Source organism: Orbicella franksi, chromosome 1 (genome assembly GCF_964199315.1).
Source record: "Orbicella franksi chromosome 1, jaOrbFran1.1, whole genome shotgun sequence".
NCBI classification, from domain to species: Eukaryota; Metazoa; Cnidaria; class Anthozoa; order Scleractinia; family Merulinidae; genus Orbicella; species Orbicella franksi.
The window spans coordinates 13,725,980-13,748,080 of NC_138145.1; the positions used below are offsets into that span (position 1 = coordinate 13,725,980).

Below are 22,101 nucleotides of genomic sequence, written 5' to 3' on the forward strand. Positions count from 1 at the left end.
TTATTTATTTTATACATATAGTTAGTGTTAGCTTTTCTTTTCTTCTCTTATATCTTCAGAGTTCTTTTTTTTTTTCTTCTTAGTCTAGAAGTGTCTCCAATTAGCTTGTCTCACTATCTACAGCTAAATTAACATTTTGACACTGAAATTAAATAAAGTTTCTATTTTAAAAATATTTTTACCAGATGATATCAATGTCCTCAATGAAATCATTATGTAATCAAGGGTTGATGATTAGTTGAATAGTTATTTATTATTAATTTGCCGATAGTTTAATCAAAACGGGGCCATAGCCTGTTCCAGGCTCTCGGTAGTTGGAGTCCTCCCTCGTTTTTTCTCTCGCTTGCCCTCTTTTTTTCGCTCGTCCCTAACTGCCGAAGCTTGGAACAGGCTAATGGGGTCCATAAAATTTTCAGTCATCACTATTAGTCATTAATTTTATCTCGTCGTTCCGAAACATTTTCTTTATTCGACTTACATGCCCCCCTGGATATAAGCCCTCCGTTTATAAGCCCGCCCAAAACCCCTTTTGAAGTTATATAAGCCTAGGGGTTTAACATGGAATTTTTCCGTAATCAATTATCAGCATCAATGAATAATCAATGGCATCAATGAGTAATTAATAGGCCATAAAATTTTTGGTCATCGATATATTAAAGTCATCAATTACTAATTGATCATCGCTAATTAGCCTAATTGTTTGGGTTTCAAGTCTATGTCTGGGTACACTAAAATTAATCTTACATGACGGGATGAACTTAACAGGCAGATCACGAGACCAGTTGCTTGGCTCTGTTCTTTGAACGTAATAACTGAACGAACGGTCGGGTACGATTTCCTAGGGGCGATCGGCGGCTTTAACAGAGTGCAAGGAACCTTCAGTGTATCATCTTCTAAATAGTTAGGGGTAAGTGATGATGTCTGTATGATGAATTGGCAAATGTACCCAGCCCGGGCCGTGCGGGAATACATAGCAATGGAGCGAATATCGCTTTACTTGACCACAGATCAGTCTTCAAAGCGCTTTACCTGTTTACCTCCAAAACAAGTATTGTGATCCCGCAATTTTTAGGGTTTCTGACTTGAGTTGGTCCTTATCTAAATACCCAAATAGTAGATGAGTTAAACATTTTAATAGCGTCCGAGTTACTATATGGAGAGGTCTTAATTTTCAGGGATCCAGGGCACCTAAAATTCTGAAAATGTGTACATACACGTCATTTTAGAGTAGGTTCGCACAATTTTCAATTCAGTTTCTGTTATGAGTATGAGGAAATGCACGACTACACGTTTCAACTTCAAGAGTTTATTGCAGTACTTTACACGACATGTGATCCTTAGGATCACGTGACAATACATTACACAGGGTAACCAACTTATCGAAGCATCTTTTTTGAAGAACAGCAGCTTTTAAATAATTTTATTCTCTGATTTAGTTATACTTTTTGTACATTTAATTGATTTTATCTCTTATCTCTTGTATTTTTATTCGTTATATTATCTCATAGTTATGCCATAGTTTTAACATCCGTATTGTACATAATTTTTAGAGGGCCACTGGTTTGTTAGTATTTTTATACTATTTTAGCGCTACCCTCTTTAAATAAAGTCTTTACTTACTTCCTTCCTGCCTGCCTGCCTGCCTGCCTGCCTGCCTTCCTTCCTTCCTTCCTTCTTGAGCTATTTGGCTGTCGTAACGAGATTATGTTAATACAAGTGGAAACTGGAACATAGAATTCAATAACTCAACTGCAGACGAATCTACAATACAACTCTTTTACATAACATAATCCTTATGAGATCATCATTTAATATAGTAACAGGGGGTTCCTGAGTAAGATGATTATGGCATCTATTTCTATCATACCGGTACTCTCTACCAGTTTCATCAGTAATGATATACGATCTGGGTGTTTCATGTTTTCCTGCAACTGCAGCACGTGACAAATGTTTGTCACCTGGTTTCTTGAACCTTACACTATCCCCTTCCTTGATTTGTGGCAATTGTTTGGAGCCTTGTCAGTCATAGAATTCTTTGTATTAAGCTTGTTGTTTTTCTAAAAACGCTGGAATATCACGACAGATCTGTGGTACTAAGACTATAGAGTGAATAGGAACTCTTGTTTGGATTTGCCAACTGAACAACCTTTGGTTAGGCAAATAAGGAAAATTGCTTATTGGCATGTTGCAGTATTCCATTAGACCTTCATTTAAATTGCACTCCTTTAATTTCTCAGTAAATTTGCAACAATGTGAACTGTCTTTTTGGCAAGACTGTTTACCTGACTACCGGTATATGCAGGACTGGTTGTTATAATGTTAGTGCCATATTGCGTAGCATAGTCCCTCATTTCGCTGGAGTTGTAAGGTATGTTATCTGCAATTAGAGTTTGTGGATAACCATGTCTTGTGAAAAATTCATTCAGACAGCGGATAACACCACTGTTGGTTTTGCCATTGAGCCTAATGGCCTCAATATACTTTGAATAATAATAGTCAGTGACCACAAGGTAGTTTTGATTTTTGTGTTCTAACACATCAGATAAAACTATTTGCCAAGGCAATGGTGGGATTTCTTGAGTTTGTATGGGTTCGTTGGTCTGCTTACTTTGATATTTTAAACATTTTTCACAACTAGACACCGTGTCTTCAATACGCTTAGTCATAACAGGCCAAAATACCTTTGTACACACATTAGCATTGGTTTTTTCAATGCCACAGTGACTTATATGCAATTTCTGGAGTATATCTTTTCTCCATGCAAATGGCACGACAAGCCTGTAGTCCTTGAGTAGGATTCCATCTGTAACCTGAATGTCATTCTTGACATTTCAAAAAGACTTTAGAGGAAGAGGTACATCACGTTTGTGTTCAGACCAACCCTCCATGGCAATACCTGTGTAACATTTGCATAGTAGGATCATTGCAGTATAAGTTAACTTGTAAAATATTCTGTCAACTTCACGTCGAAATTGGGAGATTGATAATTACACTATGAATGAAATGCTCCATATCACGATGCATATCATCATCAGTAGGAACATTGGACTGATCAAATGCTCTTGATATAGGGTATCTGCAATACAAAGAAACTTCCTTGGAACATATATATCTCACTTCAGTAAGATTATACTTTTGCAAACGAAGTCTCTTTCTTTGCAAGCCAGGGGTACCTTGAAAAGAGGCTTTTTGAAAATACTTTCTAGGGGCTTATGATCTGATATGTGTACATCTTAAATCTCTCACACCAATAAATGATTGCCAAGGGCTCTTTCTCAATTTGGGCGTAATTGATTTCTGAACTTGACATAGCATGTGAGGCATAATTGCTACTGGTTGATTCTGTTGCATCAAACATGCTCCTAGACCACTTTTACTGGCATCAACTTGGAGTGTAGTACGTAACCTTGTGTCATAAAATCATAGGATTGGGGCAGTACTCAGGACAGATTTGAGTTTAGTAAGAACTGTATCATACTTGGTAAGATAGTTAATCATGCCTAATAACCTTTTCAGGTCTTGCTTGCATGACAGAGTGGGCATGTTGTGAATTGCTGAAATTTTGTCTTGGCCTGGTGAAAATCCCAGTTCGCTAACAACTTCACGCATATACCATTGTTTACTCAAAACTGGATTTTGTCTTGGTTGAATCTGACATTGCGCTCTTGTGCCCTTGTTAACACCTTGCATAAGATCAAATCATGTTCTTGTTCATCTCCACCTCCAATGATGATATCATAGAAAATTGGTAATGCACCTGAAATATTACCAAAATGTTTTTCAACCGTTTTCTGGGCCACTTCATGCCCCACTTGTGCATGAAATACCAAATGGCATTCTTTTAAAATGATATCGGCCAAAAGGCAAATTAAACATGCAGAGAAATGAGGATTCTTCTGTAAGTTTTTGGTGCCAATAAAAATTTGACACGTCAACAACTGAGAAAACTTTGCAACCATTCAGAGTACTCAAAATTGTTTCAAAACTTGGTGGTTTGAAATCTTCTTTTTCCAATGGCTTCATTAAGATCTGGTGGTTCTAGACACAATCTCAGAGTTTTGTTTGCTTTTTCAACGATTACTAAATTGCTAACCCAGGTAACTGGTCCTAATCTACTTTAATTGGTAATAATATCTTTTCTTTCAAGCTTGTTGATAGTTCCCTTGAGTTTCTCTATCAGTCTTATGGGACATTCCTTTGTGGTTGAATAGTAGGATGACTATTGGCCTTCAACTTGATGTTATACTCTCCCTCAACACAACCTGAACCTTTGAAAACATCCTGAAATTCATCCAGAAGGGTGAATTTTTCACTGAGACCTACTTGTTCTACTTTGTTATCCAGGGTGATTAGCTCTAGGTCTACACATGATTCTAAACCAAGGAGGTGTCTTACATTATCTTGGAGTACATAAAACTCCAAGGGTGTTGAACCCTTAGTTTCCTATACCTTCGTATCAAGAAGACATTTGCTCACAGTATCTAGCTAGCTGGTGCCTCCCAAATGACTTGAGTAGCATGCTTGTTGGCTGTACCTGGGCATTCAACTCATGAGTCAAACCTATGGAAATTACATTACATTCTGCACCAGTATCAAGTTTAAAACTTGCAGGAATGTCATTAACAAGTAGATCTGACTCAATGTTCCTTCTAGTACTACCTTGAATTTCCTTGATGTTCAGACCCTCCAATATGCTCCTCTACTTTCATGTGACGAAGACGCTTCTTCCGTGCTATTCTTTGATTTGAAGCAGCACTGAGCATAGTGGTTTCTTCCATTGCATTTGTGACACATGGCTCTGTAGGCCAGACAATTTCCTTTGTCATGACACGTTGTGAAGAATTTGCATTTCATTATTCTCTGCAAGTCTTTGTTTTTGGATTTTCCTGTGTCCACCTGTGGCTTTGTCTTCTTTACAGCGTGGATGCTACCCATCTGAGTAGTTGGTGAGATGAAGATTTTTGACTGTTCCTTAGATTCTTCTGTGATTCTGCATAGTTTGATGGCTTTCTCGAGTGTTAAAGAATACTTTGGATAGTTGCTATGTGTATGGCATCGTCCTTTCTGAAAGGCCACTCAATATCCAATACAATTTCCACACTTCCTTCCATTCCTTCCACACATCTGTGAGGTTGAGACTATTAATATCCAATTCTGAGGGAGGTTTGATACTTTCTTTGTCAGAGTTGAGAGTCAGTAAGCTTTCTTTAAATCACTTTTGCAGAGATCCCTGTGGTACCATGTTATGAGTATAAAAAAGTACATGTCTACACACTTTAACTTCAAGAGTGTATTGCAGTTCTTTACACAACATGTGATCCTCAAGATCAGGTAGCAATACATTACACAGGGCAACCAACTTATCATAACAGTTTCAAGTGCAATTTAAACCATATTTTCATATTAAGCTTAAGACTTTATACATTGGTCATCGGGGAGATAAGCTATCTGAGACGCACGTCACCCATAGAAGCTCATTTTCAAGTACATGATAGTTGATGCACATGTCAATGCAAGAATCCACTTTGTATTAATAAAGATGTGAAAGTGCATTTCCTCTTTTGCCACCATACAGTGAGGCTTTTTAGCATGGGTGGTAGGGTGGGTCAGGAGTTGTGGGTTGTCATTCATGGGTTGTAGGTCCTGGACTGTGTGTTGTGTTTGAATATAAGCTTAAGACTACATGTAGATTTATCATAGTCAAGCTGTTTCAGATGATGAAAGAAAGCATGCTAATTTATCCAAATTTTGCAATAATTATGACCACTAAAATAATAGACTGCTCATGAATATATTTTACCAAATTCTTTTTCTAAAATGTTGAATGAGGGAAAACTGTTTCGATTGAAAATTTACACAATTTTTTCTTTCATGTCTACCAGATAATTTCTTTTAGCCATTTATTATAAGAAATTGGCCTGAAAAATATAACTGCATACTTACATGTAACTGTGTATGCAGTTGCTGGGAATGGATTCACCAGCATTAAAAGCCTTTTTATGAGAGTCCAGTGGGATCCAAACCATATCTTTTTTACTGTGAGCTACTACAGGTAGTAAGGAATTTTTGTGTTCCTGTTTGTTCACTGTGCATTTATGACAATTATGTCGGCTGTCTTGCAATCTGCATGCAGTTGTTCATTACTGATTCCCATGAACCCCAGGGATGTACAGTATTTCCTGAAAATTTTGGTGGGGTGCATGTGTGTGGTGTGCTTCATGAAATTTTAACCCTATTTTAGACTAAAACTATGTCATTTTCCCTCCTTATTCCAGACCTGACCCAAAAGTTAATACCCACTCTTTTAGACCCTCCCCAGGAACTGCTTGGTTTAGAAGTGGCTTATCCTTATAGGCCAAGAAGCAGGGGCAGATCCATGCTGGTTCCTGCTATTTTATGGAAATCAGTCAGAATAACTTGACAGAAACAGAGGAAAGGGGATTTTAGGGAGTTAAACTCCAAAACACTTCCTGGCAGGGGGAGGGGGACAATTGGCCCAAGACCATTCCAGAAGCTTGTGCCTTTGGCACTCATTGTTTCGCATCATCATTCATCCTTCAGCCTAACAGGTAGTATAAATCAGCATCAGCGACAAGGTTGTCTTCATAGATCAAATAATTTTGCCTGATCTTCCCAACTGTTTTGAGATTTTTCAGCCTTTTATAAAAAGAAATTGAAAACCACTACATGCACAGCAGCAAGATTGTGTCAATGTAACGCCATCACCAAAATAAACAGCCAGCTAACCAATCAGCTAACTGTATCCTAAGCTATCAAGGTCACATGACCTATTTCCAGTGCCGCAGTGGTGTGCGAGAAAACATATTTCTCTTACTTTGTTTCACCTAGCCTCTTCCAGACTTTTCGGTCTTTTGACCTATCTTTGCTTCACACTTGTTTATGAAGGACACTTTTATGTTGTGTTATTAGGGCCCAGATGTTTGAACTGTTTGCAAGTACAGCATGTTGCTTCTTATCATGGATATCATATTTATCTTATTTATCAGAGAAAGCTGTAGCTTTACTTCGAGAAAGAATGCCGTGATTCTCCAGTCAATTCCTCTTGATCTCCTGAGAGGGTGTTAGCATGCTTCACGGAACGAGTATATCCAGAGTCCAGATGGCAATCTACAATTTGTTTGTCGTTTTGGCGTTTTCAGCAATCTTCTTTTTACAATTCTGGAGAATCATTTCTCAACACATCTGCTGACAAAAGAAAACCACGAGCCTGCGGTCGTGTTACGGGTCCCTGTAGGCAGTCTATAAGTGGGCAGAAGGACCTTTTGTTAAGTTTGCCCACAGGTGTTCTTTCACTTTCTCTCACTGTGCTTCTCCCCTATTTTTTCGCTCGCCTTTTTTCACTCTGCACCCCAACTAACTGAACGCCTTGAAGAGGCCATGTTTTACCCAACCAGAGGAAAAGTACACTTAAAATACTGAGTAGGGATCTTGGGCACAGTCCACCTGCACAAGAACCAAAAAAAAGACCCAGAGATGTTGTTAGAGATCTAGCCCTGAAATTCAAAGCTCAATTAAACTATCTTGTGAGAGAAATGAGCTAAAACAACTTGTATTAGGAAAACAATTATGGCAAGTTACATAGGTCCCAAATTCTTCTACCTGGTGAAATTTAATTGCATAAACTGTGCACACCTAAGACTTCTACAGTTGCTGATTAAACCTTCTGATAACTACTTATTGACTGAGAGTGAGGACATTGCTGGAATATCTCAAACCAAGACCTTGCCATATTGACTGAGCAATAGCAAGGTCAATACAGCAAGGCCAAGGTTTGAGATTTTCCCGTAAAGACTGAACGTTCAAGGTTAATGAGTTGTTTATTATGTGGCTTTTTGCTTTGATTTTGCAGACCCATCTTATAATTGGCCTGTGGGCATCACGGGAGAATAATGCCCCAGAACTGGCCAATGAGAGCACGCATTATAATGGATACAAACACTATAATGATATAATAACAATTAAAGCGTATATAAATTAGTGCCCTTCAGGAACAAGTGAAGCTAAATAATTCAGAGCATACATGCATGACCCCAATTTTTCTGAAACACATTTAGCAATAGTGACTCATGATGTCACTTTTTAACAAGCAAAAATAATCTATGTGCTTGCAGGCTAAAACTGTAAAGCTGTAGTACCCAATCAGCAGTGCACATGCAGGCCTTTTTGGTGAGGAAATGTTGGGTAATTTTCAATTAGGCTTCTACATCTTGTAAGTGGCCAGGACTCCACTGAGGGAGGTGGTATAGATACTATAACTATTAGTCAGAAGTGTAGGCAACTGCGCCTGATCATGACACATAATCCACTGTGACTATTGGTTCAGCAAGACAAATGTTGGTATATTGTAACTTGGTATAAATCTACTAGTGCTCTATCATGAATGCTGTTCTCTGATTGGCTATGCTTAACTAGCTATCTATCGGCAGTAGTGTTCTTGTTAACAAAATGACAGCCGCTTCTTGGCATCTTTGAAGAGGATTTAGATAAATTTTTGAATGTCTAGTAGATGTATAATTACTCAGTAGGTTTATAATTACTCGGTAGATTCATGATTACACTAGTAGATTTATAATTACTCACTCTCGATCTCTATCACATGATAGAAATCTCGAGCCCATAATAATCTAATTGTTTGTTAGAAATTGTGTGCTTTGAAAGCTGTTCAAACCACTTCGTGTACTTTTCCCAAAAAAATATGACATGAGCATTCAAAAAACATATGACAGGAAATAATGTGTTATGTTAGAATTGACACCTTAGGGGTAAACAAATTCAAGCCGTGTGCCCACAAAACAGACTCTTGGTACGTCTTAGGGGTTCTTTCCAAAATTTCAGAGGAGCAACCCCCTCCTTTTTTTATAGGAGTCTTTCCTTGGGGGAGGGGCGGAGAGGCCCTTGACATTTTGCTTATTCACTAAGCGTAACTCAAAATAAATGTATTGATTTTTTGACTTTCTATTTTGCAGTCAAATTTCCTCTAAGACTCCTTCAAATGTCAGGACTTGAGTATCTCATCCATTTACAGTTCAAAGCTGTAGCATTGGTGTGGCTGTATAGAGAGCCAGTTCCTAAACCAGTGGCTACACAGAGCTGAGTTAATAATTTCTGTGCAACAAAAATGCCAGGTTACCCTATATTGGAAGGGGACAAGCAGAACCTCAAAGACAAGTTTATCTGTGAATACTGTCAATCTGTGTTGAGGGATGCAACAAGGGCAAGCTGTGGCCACTTCTTCTGTAGTTCCTGTGTAAAGCATCTTTTCCTGTGAGTATTGTTACATGTGAGTTAAAGTTATTATTAAATACTTTATAATTAATCAGGGCTTGTATGGGTCAATGAAAACCTGGAGAGTCATGGAATTCAAGAATTTTGTTTTCCAGGCCTGGAAAGTCATGGAATATAATTGTTGGTCATGGAAAGTAAGGGAAAGTAATAGTTAAGCCTGGTGTGTTTGTCACTGCAGATGTCAAAACAAGAACAAAATTATAATAAAGGCGAGTCACTGAGCAATAGCCTCCCATGCAGATGCTCTCAGGGCAATTTGAACTACACATATTTTGGCAAAGGCCAGAGATTGCAAAAAATAATGCAAATTTGACCCTAAAACAAGGATAGTTTTGAGAATTTTCAAAAGTGACAGTTAAACTTAAGGTCATGGAAAAAAGGAAAAGGTCATGGAAAAGGTCATGGAAAGTCATGGAATTTGACGAGCTTAAAAGAGTATGAACCCTGTTAATGCAGTTTGTTTATTATGTAAATTATTTTTACAGAATAATTCTCAATGTTCTTTTTCATAGTGGAAGTGGCATATTTAATAGTGGTACTCAGCTAACCACTGTTAGCTTATGAACATGTATTAATGGAATCTTAGATCTTTCCTTTGGATGGCTATGTTGACTGTCACTGTCACTGTCACTGTCACTGTCACTGTCACTGTCACTGTCACTGTCACTGTCACTGTCACTGTCACTGTCACTGTCACTGTCACTGACACTGACACTGTCACTGTCACTGACACTGACACTGACACTGTCACCACCACCACCGTCACCATTACCAACACCACTGACACTGTCACTGTCACTGTTACTGTCATTGTATTGTCATTGTCATTATCATTACCACGTAAATTAAAGTAGATATATTTAATAATATATTTTTGATGCAAATAAAGTTGTTATAAATAAATAAATTGTTATAAATAATTTACAAACAGAAACAATCCACAAGGAGTTTGTTCAAGGACTGGAATACCACTTTTTGATTATGAGGTAATGTGAACACAGAAAGGAGTTTTGTCATGTGTAATTATATTGTGCTTCAGTTTAGTTCCTTCCTTCTTCTACCTATTAATTATCATTAGTTTGTCTTTTCCTCCCTTGTATATGTAGTTCAAGTAACAATAACAGAAAAAAAATTAGAGGGCAAAAGTCTGCAGTAATTAAATTGCAGGATTCACTTGCAGCTGTCAAATTCAACTGGAATTAGCATCAGTGAATAGTTTGACCTGCCTTAATTGGCATTTGAAGACACTGTCTTTTAATAATAGGGAAGATGGGCCAGGTTTTTTGCATTTTAAAATGAGAAGTAGGGAGGTGACATGTCTCTCAAGATCTGCCACTGTACTGGTTGTGTTGTGTTCTTGGGCAAAACCTTCCTCTCTGTCACAGTACCTCTATCCACCCAGTTAAGCATTTGTAATAGTGCTTGTGAGAAGATCCTGGTAAAACGCTGGAGTTCAACATGCAAGTTGAATATGCTTGCATCTAATCAGGGAGTAGTGGTGATACTTCTCGTTGCTTACTGCTACAGAAACTGAAATAAGCTTCTATGATGTGAGGTGCTTAAGCGGTAGTGCAGACTTGACCTTGATTGTTTTTGGTGTATCAATGTTTAGATTTTGAACCTTGCTATTGTCAATGCTCCATATTTTTTTTTCAGTTCTCACCAGATGCCAGTGTCTGCAAAGAAGTGCTTAACTTAGCAGTTCACTGTTTGTTCTTGGATTCAGGATGTCAATGGAATGGAAGGTTACATGATTTTGAGGTAATTTAAGTTGTTTTTTTTATAAATTAAGTTTTTTTCCCACACTTAGTGCTAACCCAACTGTTTATAAATGTGACTGTACAGTCAAGTCTCTCCAAGACATTAACACCACTGGAACCATTTTCTATGCCAATTTCCAGATTAAGAGGGCGAGGGTTTTCTTTTTCAGTTAGTCAAAGTGTGTATTTGGTAGTGTGGTGCACATTTAATGCCTGTGGACAACCAATCATTTGCTTTATGTTTTGGCATTATTATTGTTATGTGTTAGCGATTTTAGAATGCACACCTATCAGTTACAGTGCGATGGCTAAGTTAAGTTGCAGTCCTTTGGGTAAATTAAGAAGCTTTCAAATGCTGATCTGTCACCTTCAGAAGTGTGCTTTTAGCAAACGCAACAACTCAACAGGATTTGATTAATAAATATCGATGAAAAAGAAACCGGCCACATAGCCATCCCCAGTAAGTTATGATAAGTAAAGTACAGGTAAAGTGCAAAAATGAAAATAAAGTACAAAAATGAAAAGAGGTTCTTTCCCACTTGTTCTGATTTTCCTTATCCTTAGCAAAACCCGTCACCCAAGTCGATATCTTCCCTCTCAAAGTGAGCCCACTGGCCATTTTAGTCAGTGGTTGGTGACAGCAATGGCATCATATGGTTGTACTCATATACATACAGTACACACTTACACACACACACACACTTACACTTACTCTTGACAAAATGATATATGCATTCACCTCCCAAATAAATGACGGTCTTTGTTTTGGGTCAACTAAGTGTTCAGTCTCCCCTAGGGGTGCTGGCTACCCGAAATAACGTAAGAGTTAAAATGCCAGGCAGCCAGTTAAAAGAAAAGAAGAACAGTTATGCAGATCACTTAATAGGAAATTATAGAGACGCTATGTCTGCAGAATGAGACGGGTAGTGCTTGTGTGATTGTGTGCAAACCATGCGTTGTAGGGCCATGTGGGGAATTGCAGTTTTGGCAGCTGCCAGGGAAAAGAAATTGGACAAGCTCAAGGATATGAAAGATGTAGTCAGTTGGAGGTAAGGAGAAAATTGGATAGTAACGCAATGCCTGAAGTTGGTGTAGTGATACATTGTGTTTTATTGCACAACGCCTCTCATCTGTTTTATTCCTTATTTTTCGTTTGTTGCCTAAATGAAGCATTAATTCCGTCTTGTTTGTTTAGCCTTTTTATTAAGTTTGTCCACAAGCTCAAGTCTTTTACGAGCGAATGGCCAACTGACGAGGAGGTGGCATATAGGCGAGTTGAATAATTGCTCACAGAAAACTAGGGGCAAGCCCGTGTATTTTATAGTTTTGGTTAAAAGTCTCTTTATTCTCTTCAACAAAAATTATACTTAAGGTGATTTTTTTCAACTTCTATTAAAAGCAAGGCAGCTTTTATATGCAAAATTGTAACAACGCGCACATGATCGCTGACTTAAGATGATCATTAAGATAGTGCATTTCCAACGTTTTAATTGGCTTAACCGCCATTGGCTTATTACCATACAGTAGCGATCTGACTATCAGTAGACGGCACCGGGAGCTGATCAGTCTTTCGTTTAAAATTGCTTCAACTTCGCGTTTTCGTGAAGTTTCCGAAATAACAGTTATTCGTTTTAATTGATAGATTGGTTTTTATCGACTTCGATAGTAACCTCGAGCTGGGCGCTGGGCGTTAATCAGTAGACTATCAGCACATACCCAAACCAGTGAATAGTGCTTTGCGAGTACTCTGACGGTGGCTACTCAAACTCTCGATAACAAACATCCACCTCCGTGTGGGTGAAAAGTGGAGGATATTTACATTGTACCACATCCTTCATTCTCATTCTCATGGAAATATTAATTCCATAAAAATTCCAATAAAAGATGCATAGTAAAAAGCTGATTCAAAATGTTTCCTATCGTCCGAATCTTTCAAATTCGTGTTTTAACAAGTTACCGTATTGTAATAACAAATAGACTAATGTCGATATATTAAAATTCAGCCGAGAACAATAGACCTCAGTACGAGGCTCTGGGGAATAACTACAGAGTTTGTGGGGTTTATTCCCCAGAGCTTTGTGCTGAGGTCTATTTTGTTAGGCTGAATTTTAATATATCGAAATTGGTCTATTAACGCTTCATGAAATTATGTCATGAAGCGTTTTTATTGGAGTCAAGTAGCGGCATACGCGCTTGCATGTGTAGTCACCGTTTAAGTTGTAAAATGTTTCGAATGAGCGCTGCGTTGCTGTTTAGGGGTCTGGTGCTTATTCAAGGGCGATGCTTATTTGTGCCGTCATGTACGGTGCTTGTCAGTGTTCGAGGAAGGAGCATTTTGGAGTAAATTCGGTAATAGGAAACCAACAAGTGCCAACTAGGATCCTTCAAGTAACATTCCCTGCATTTCGTCTTTGCAGACTACGTTGATCAAATCCTGAAAGTGCTGGGGTCACTATACGCACTAAAGCAGTGTTCGTAAAGCAAATTAGACAACTGCAAGCATTCTCAAGTGGAGGCCTTGAAATAAATTGACAATTTTTTGACAGATCAACAGGTATGCATCAAGAGCCAGCGAGAAAAGCTGTAGGCCTTGGTACATGTCGTGGTTTCTAGCTTTGTCATTGAAATGAATGAACGTTCGCACTTTAATAGAAGTGTTTAGAGCTGCGAACGAAACCAGCGAGCCATCTGAAATTACAGCGCACGTGGTTGACCGTGTCGTTGTTAAGATCTACGAAAGGATTGACGACAAGACCTGCTGCTTCATCAACGAAAACACTTCTAGGAATGCTGGGTTTTGCAGTATCCGAGCTAAGACCTTCCCGACGGATATCTTTAAACACTTTCTTGCAGAGTAACTTAATAGCAATATGTGAAAATCAACCAGCTTGAGCAGGGCAGAGGAGGTTTAAGTCCCTCACTATTTTTCAAAAAGGGGTTTGTTCGAACCCTTCGACAATCCCCTCTTGTGCAATTACCAAAGGGACGGGATACAGGCAACTAGTCGTGTGTGTCATGTACATTAGATGGTGGTAGTTTAAGATTACATTTCATTTTTTTTAAATAGGCCAGCGGTGGCGAAGACCTTAGAATGATACCTTGCGTGTATCCTGAGTGTGACGTGGCGGTAAAGAGGAGAAACGATCTGGCGGAGCACTTAGAAAATGAATGCTTGTACCGGCTAGAGATATGCAGATTATGCAATGAACAAGTCAATCTCAATGCCATGAAGGTAAAGTTCTCACCGTTCTTAGCAACTGGTATATGTCTCTTAGTCTTGGTAAGAAAGACTCTCAACAGCACCTTACCAAGGCTATACATTACATTTAGACAGTGGTTAATTGCTATTTATCCTTACAGTAAATTCTACATGCATATCGCCATATCCTTAAGGTTTGAGTTAAGTGAAGCGAACTAGATTCACTAGTCTTGTCTTGTGAATCTGTTTCCCCTTTGTTTCAGACTGATAATGAATCAAATATGATACGTTGAAAAATAAAATTTTAGCTTGTGTGAGAATCCTCTAAACCCATGACAGATTAAAACCACAACATAAACTACATCCGATGAAAATGATTCGTGAATTTTGATTGGTCATTATAAATTAACATTTATGCTTATGAACCACATCGTTATGCCACTTATCTGTATTGTTTGTCAGCTCAGCACTAATGTAACTCTGAGGAAACGCACCAAAACCCTGTACTGCAATAAAATAACTCAACTTTGCTACATCCCGTGTGAAATAGTAAGGAGAAGAATAAAAGTGACTGAGCCAGAACAGTGACCGGAGGCAGGAAATCGCATATTTTTTAATTATACACTTTATACTACTTTCTTCCGGATCACGCCCACCAACCAATCACTGTCTCAGTCAACTAACCATATTTTTATAACACCTTGCAGCTTCACCAAAATGAAGAGTGCCCGGCATCTCCAGCTAAGCTTACGAAACTTGGTAAAGGTGGAATTCCCCAAGTGAAGGTACTTTGATGTGAACTTTGTTATTATATGTTTCCATTAAGTTACACGGTAATCTTGTGACAACTGACAGATTGACTGAACATGTAATTGTTGCCAAATACCGGTATCTTCTTGGCAATCTCCGTGCCCTTTCGCGCTACCTCGAAGATTTAAGGGAAACAAAAACAATTGTAAAGAGTAAAGAGGGAGTTTAAAAGGGACAACGGAGTCAAATGGTTTTCTTTTGCTGCAAAGTTGCACTTGCTCCCCTGCAATTCACTGGCGTTTTCGGGCCCGCATGCAGTATGGACATTCCATATTACATGATCTCTAACGTAGCACCTTCTTAAATGCTTGCATTAGCGGCAGATAACTGAATTTAACTATCACCGGAGTTATCGTTCTTCATTTCAGAAATAAAACATGCTTATTGTAAGTACCTGTTTAAGTGTCCCCTGAAAGGTAAACCAAAAATTATGTCGCATGGACATATTACCATGGGGTAATCGTGTTTTCTCGAGTACTGTATGGAAATGTTTAATTCTTCGAGAAAAGGAGAGTTTGATGTATTCCTGCATACTGGAAAGAACTTGTAGTCCCTCTTTCGCTTAGTCCGTCGTGAAATAGTGAGAAGCTCAATATAACCAAGACTACGAGTAGTCCCTCTTTCGCTTAGTCCGGTGTGCGTGACGCGAAAGAAAACTGCGAGAAAAAAAATCCTCGCCCCCAGGATTTCGCGCGGCCCGTTTTTTTCTCGTGGTTTTCTTTCGCGTCACGGACGACGGACTAAGCGAAAGAGGGACTACTCATAGTCTAAATATAACCGAGTTCGAGACTAAGACAGTTACCAGATCAACTGATAAACGAACTTCAGTTTGAGATAATGAAGAATGTAATAGTAAACTGTTTTTCTTTGGTCCATGATTAGTCATGATCACATCTTTCCACATCCTCTGCATAATTTGCAAGGTTCCGAGTGAATGATTTTTAATAATTTATTGCTTCTACAGAAAGAACAGTTAAACGTCAACCAACTTTTACAACAGCAGGTTCCCTTTTTGCTGTCTGGTAGTAAAGCAAGTAAAATTAGGAACTCTCGGGAAAACAGCTTGGAATTTAAAGGGGAAATCGCTCCAACACCAAAAGAAGTGACTTTAGGAAACAGCGACTCCCGAAACACATCCTCCCGTAAATCCGTCGCTGATCAAAATGAACAAAGGTTAAACGACTTGGAGAATAGGGTCGCTCAACACGATTTGCTCATAAGGGAAATCCCTCTTCTTAGGCAACGCATTCGCCACCTTTCCGATGCGTTCCGTGATGTTTCTAATAAAGTCGACCAGGTTCAACACACTTTGGATTGCCAGAAGCGCGATTTTGATGATTTTCAAGGAAAATTGAATGCTTTGCAGAATGAGCAATTCAACCTTCAAGCCAGATTTAATCGTTTACTGGAATCTCCTCTTCAACGTGGAGAACTTGCAAGGTTGAATAGAAGTATGGAAGTTATCCAGGAGAGAATCGAGCGACTAGAGCACTATTCACGATCACACGGAGGCATGCTGGCTAATATGGCTAATACGGTTACTGACTTGGCCGACGCAGTGAGACGTGTAGAGATACTGGATATACAACGCGTATAGTGTTTAATGAGTTTGAGCAAGGCATCAGTTTCTTTCTTCCGTGACCCGTATCATTGCCAAAAGCTACTGATACTGACATTACATGAAAACCATGAATTCAAGAGGGCGGTGACAATTGTTTTTGACGACTGATTCAGGTCACGTGGCTTGTGGCTAGGATGCAGAGAGCACACATCAGCTTTGTACCCAGTCATTTACCTTCTCACTAACACATGACGTCATCATTGACTGCCTACTTCACTTTGACGTCTTTGAAAAAGCGGTCTATCAGGAACCCGCTGGAATGGCAATAAGTTTTAGTTAGAACTTAGTTACTTAGTTTTAACTACTTTTAAAGTAGTTAAAACTACTTTAACCCCTCGCCTTGCTTTCGACTCGCTCTTCTTCACGAGGCTCCCTAACTGATCGAACTGCTGGAAGAGGCAAGTTATATGTAAACGTACTATCGGATTCCGTGCATTTGATGTAAAAACACCAGTTTCTTTTGTTTTGTCTATTGTTGTTATTGATGTGAACTGTTTTTTTTTTAAAGTAAGGTGAAAAATGTAATATTAGTGGAGTCAAAAAAGTAAATACACTTTTTAATACCTACATTTGTCGGCCATGTTGTTTTATTTTTTATGGGAATAAAAGTAATCCCAACACACTTTTGGTGCAGTGTGATTCTCAACGAATCCTTGTGAACCAATCACATTCCAGAAATCTAATCTGAGAAATAATTTCACCACTTGACTCTTGGATATGGGCATAGTTAATAGAGGGTAATGGTTATGAAGCCCGGCAAACATCAAAGGAGCAAACAAAGATGCCAAGATTTATGTTGGAAGGTCCACGACCGTGCACAATCGTTTGTTCTGCGCTCACACACTTTGCATGAGTTACGTAATCAAAACATTTCTGTATTTCTATTGGTTAGTTCCTTGGTCAGTAGTAAACAACTATTGTGTTTTGTGTACGGTCAAGGCCAAAAAAGGAAACAAAGCATACAACAGAGAACTTTGTGGAGTTTCATAACCATTCCCCTCTATTACAGTATGATACAGGTCACAAGATGTCGAGCTGGACCAGTGCGAGCAACTCTGCTTCCTTGTTGCAGCGTAACTTAGATAGACAGCACTGTCAATGATTTGTCCAGCAAGTGTTTCAGTTTCATTGACTAAACAAAGACAGATGTAGATAAGAGGAGCCATTGTCTGTAATATGTGTCACTGATTTTGGATTTTAACAAGGAAGTATTTTTTACGTGGTGCTTCCTTGTAATTAAAATCATCATCATCATCAAATCATGGTTCAAAGGAACTCTTTTGGAAATCTTATGCACATTTTGTAAAGGTCTTGATAGACTATATAGAAACCTCCACACACCACATGATTTGACAGGAGATGAATATGAAGTTCAGGCACGCATCCACCTTGGCTTCCAGGCTGTGCAAATATTTGGCACTGCCAATGTTACTGCTACCCTTAAGCAGATCATTAGTTGTGATGGATACCATGTTGATAAGGCACTTACAGATGCTCAAATTATTGGTCTCCCAATAACACTAAGGAATTTCCAAGATGGCATCATGGAGACTGCACACAAACAAAACAAAAAACATAGACGCGCAAGGCATGCAAGAGTTATTTTTTTGTGTGAAGTGTCGGAGATAGGAGCATTCATGGAGCTGTTTATAGTAATGATTTGGTTAACTTGACAAGTTTTTTTGGTTGCAATGTACAGCAAGAAAGAAACTGGGAATTTATGATGTACATGCGATGTTACATCGGTCATGGGAAGATAGCTAAATAGTAAGCCATAAAATGTTTGACTGAACAAACTACAGTAATCTGACATGTCTGCAGATTGATATAGATACCATCTTATTTTCCGACAGGCAGTTTGATTCGTTCTTTGATACAACCCGCACTGTGATTGGTGTGACACGCGCACATGCATAACTCCCTCACTCACCCATCACATAGCCCTTCCAACCCCCAAGAGGAATTTTTGCTCAAAAATACTCAAGTTAATTAAGAGACTGTCGCATTTTATATGAGTCGTAAGTTTACCCTTTTTACACAACACAGCACAACACAACTTCACCGAAAATAGAAAGAAAGAGAGAGAAAAAAAAACCTCTCTGACACTGTCGCATTTTATACGAGTCGTAAGTTTACCCTTTTTACGCAACACAACACAACACAACTTCACTGAAAATAGAAAGAAAGAGAGAAAAAAAAACCTCTCTGACACGTTGGAAGTCTGATTTAATTAAATTGCACTTTAACTTGGTGCCACACAGTCTTCAAAGAACATTTGAACAGTTTTCATACTTTTTACCTTTAAAAATATCGGACTGAAATGAATGTCATCAAATAAAACTATTAAACTGCTACTGCAGAGATGTAAAACCCGTCCAGAAATGAAAGTTTCTTTTTTGTTCAATATCCTGGAAACAATAGACGATAACTTGTCAGCTCTAATTGAATTTACTCCCGTATAAAAAAACAAGTGTTAAGTTATCATTTGTTACTAAAGATAGCAAACATCTCATGCGAAAGAGTGGTGACGATTCATCAGCTCCAATTGAATTGATTCTCTTGTGAAAAACAAGAGTGTCAAATTACACTTTGTAACTAAAAAATGAAAATACATTGTAATATTTGCATGCAACAAGAACAAAACAATCATTACCTGCACTTACTATTGTAAACGTTAGAACTGTTTCAAATCTAAATAGTCTCGTCTCTAAAACATATCCTAAGAACTAGGAGTGACGACTCGTGACCTCTAATTGAATTTACTCCTTGTGAAAAACAAAAGTATCAAGTTACCTTTGTAACTAAAAATAAAAATATCTCGTTCCATTTGCATACTACTAACTCACGAACTGTTTCAAACCTGAAGGCTCATTTCGTTCATAACTAAAATCCTCTGCCTAACCCACAGAAAATGTCGAAGTAAACCCAATATATGAATACTTCCTCCTCTTTTAGAGAAGAATAAATATGGCCCTTCTGAACTCTATTGGGATCAAATCTTCTCACATACCATTTACCTTTACAACAAGAAATTTGATTGGCTGTTTATAGTAGATCCAATCTGATTGGTGTGACATACATACATCTCTCACTCACTCACTCATCCATTGACCCGTCCATAACATACCCAACGCGCCGACTAAGAGGTATTTTTTTTCACAAAAAAATATTTCAAAAATTCATTGTTATTTTCCGGAAGACAAAATGGTCCCATTTCAAAGCAGCAGTATCAGAAGCAAGTAATTCAGCAGCAATTTGCAAATGAAGTCTTTGAACTGCCAAGCCGAGAGAGCATTCCACAGAAGTCATCATTGACAAAAGCTGAAAGAAAACGACAGGCAGTGAATGAGAAAAAAATTGGAACAAAAAATTTGGTAATTATAATCAATCAGTAAACATTACACTGATTACACTTTTTTTTTTCTCTATTTTAGAACAAATTCTTGAAAACTTTCAGAAGGCACCTTTTAAACACTTGGCATGTGAGAATTTAGTACAACACTGACAGAATACAAGGGGCACGTCTCCTTTTGCTGATAAAAAGTATTTCTTATAACTAATCGGCTACACATTACCACCTTTAACAAATGCAAAAAAAATGTTGAACATTGAATGAGCTGATGGACCTTACATCAGAACCAAAACAAAAGTTGATGAATTTTCATCAATCAGCCTAGGGCAACTTGAAACAAAATTCTGGCCATTCACTGACTTTGCCAAGAACTAAGATTTTGTATTCACTGACTTTGCCAAGAACAAAGATTCTCCCTTACCTTGAACTTTGTTTTTCTTAGACTTTTCCATAACTTAAGCAACCCTGTTCTATTTATAAAAAAGACAAACAAAATGCATTATTTTCACGCCTTGCATTGCAAAACCACAGTCCTGGACATGAATTACTTGATATATGCAAAGACCTGTTGCACAAGATTGTATCAGTGTTTAGGCTGCTGGCCATATTTTTGCAACCATTACACATTACAGCAGTCACTTGCAATTGTTGATGGAGCTCATGGATATTTATGATGACCAAAGTGAAACATACCACTGCATCAACTAATGGCACAGTCAATTTTAAGCTTCAATTTGTTAATTTCAATTTCTATTGCATGTATTGTCTTACTGTAAGAATCTGCCCTTCATTGAGGAAATCGAAATAGACAGCGATGAAGAACAAATTGAAAATGTGGAAGAGACATCAGAGGAGACAGCGACGACGAACTAGTAATCGACAAGGTAAATATTTGTTTACTCCTGAACATGAAACTATCAATGTTACAATCTGAGGAGCAGGCGAGCAATTCAATTTTCTCAGCTGACTGTTAATCCAGGAGACAAACATCAGAACATAAAACCTCCAATATGAAGGATGTAAATGTAAGAATTATTTGTCAAATTAGAAAAATAAATTACTAATATCCTAGGAAGCTCGATCATGAACTCTCACTTTTATGTACATTGTATACCGGCATAGTAGGTATCAAATATTGTATATGAAGGTTTGAAAAGAAATACAAATTAGCGAAATTATAAATTTGCTTACTTCTTTCAGGGTGAAATAACTGAAGATTCACCAGGGCAAGGCAACGTTCCAACCAAAGTACATAGACGGGTCAATGAAGTTCAGTGTTCCGACGAAGTCTTGTCATTCACCCATGAGCTATGGCAATATTTAACAATTAGACCCGTAGCCCGCAAGGGCTACGGGTCAATAGCCCATGAGGCGAACCCGAATGGGCTATTGACCTGTGGCCCTTGAGGGCGAAGGGTCTCATTGTTTTAGTATCACCCAACTAGTCGGACAGAAAAGGCAATAATAAAGTTAGCAAATGCAAGTTGAAGAAATATTTATCCAGGAATAAAACGAAAGAAAGCGTCACGCTCGATTGCGCCAATTTTGCTACTCAAGGACTATTACTAATAGTCATTTAGTAGCGCAGCCAATCAAAATGCAGGATTTGCATTAGTCCACTGGTTGGGTGATACTAAGCACTAGTTATTATATGACTCTGTCTCACAAGGACTGGGAACTACTGAATTCACGAATTTGATTGGTTGAAATCAATATTGACCGCGGTCTAGATTTTCCCATCTAGACCAGTTTCACATTTTGCGTTGAAAAAGTAGCAAACTAAAATACAAAAATGTTCACCATTTCTTTTTTTTTATTTTCTTCTCAATCATTTATGGAAGTGCCAAAAAGCCTGATGACAAAAAAAGAAGTAAAGAGGATGAGCAAATTTTGCCAGGTTTAAGTTAAGCTCATCGCTGTTCACAAGCAAAATGTCAGCAAACCAGTGACATTAAACGAATTAAAGTTTTCTTCTTTGCCATATAATAAACATCTTATTAACCGAGCTAAGTCGGTCTGTATGGGAGAATCTCGACCTCGGTCGTGTGTACAG

General features: G+C 38.2%; 1 protein-coding gene across 4 annotated transcripts; it reads left to right on the top strand.

Moving 5' to 3' along the window:
• The first annotated feature begins 594 nt into the window (after positions 1 to 594).
• LOC145478014 (uncharacterized) lies at positions 595 to 22,097 on the top strand. 4 transcript variants are annotated; one of them, XR_014048177.1, is made up of 8 exons: positions 595 to 9,285; positions 10,238 to 10,292; positions 10,963 to 11,067; positions 12,029 to 12,115; positions 14,134 to 14,298; positions 14,973 to 15,050; positions 16,040 to 20,932; positions 21,249 to 22,097. XR_014048177.1 is itself a non-coding variant. In XM_081455901.1 (8 exons), the coding sequence occupies exons 2-8, from the start codon at positions 9,140 to 9,142 to the stop codon at positions 16,670 to 16,672; spliced, it is 1,269 nt and encodes a 422-aa protein (XP_081312027.1). In that variant the 5' UTR covers positions 595 to 8,546; positions 8,586 to 9,139; the 3' UTR covers positions 16,673 to 22,097. The 4 variants fall into 4 exon arrangements, 3 of the variants coding, with proteins under 3 accessions (XP_081312027.1, XP_081312044.1, XP_081312036.1); XM_081455901.1 differs by having other exon boundaries at positions 595 to 8,546; positions 8,586 to 9,285; positions 16,040 to 22,097; XM_081455918.1 differs by having other exon boundaries at positions 595 to 907; positions 5,225 to 9,285; positions 16,040 to 22,097.
• The last annotated feature ends 4 nt before the right edge of the window (positions 22,098 to 22,101 follow it).

Excerpts from the sequence above, each read along its gene's own strand:
- LOC145478014 (XM_081455901.1), top strand. The coding sequence starts at position 9,140 with ATGCCAGGTTACCCTATATTGGAAGGGGACAAGCAGAACCTCAAAGAC. Across the intron at positions 11,068-12,028 it reads GAAGGTTACATGATTTTGAG|GGCCATGTGGGGAATTGCAG; the intron begins GTAATTTAAGTT and ends CATGCGTTGTAG. Across the intron at positions 14,299-14,972 it reads TCAATCTCAATGCCATGAAG|CTTCACCAAAATGAAGAGTG; the intron begins GTAAAGTTCTCA and ends AACACCTTGCAG.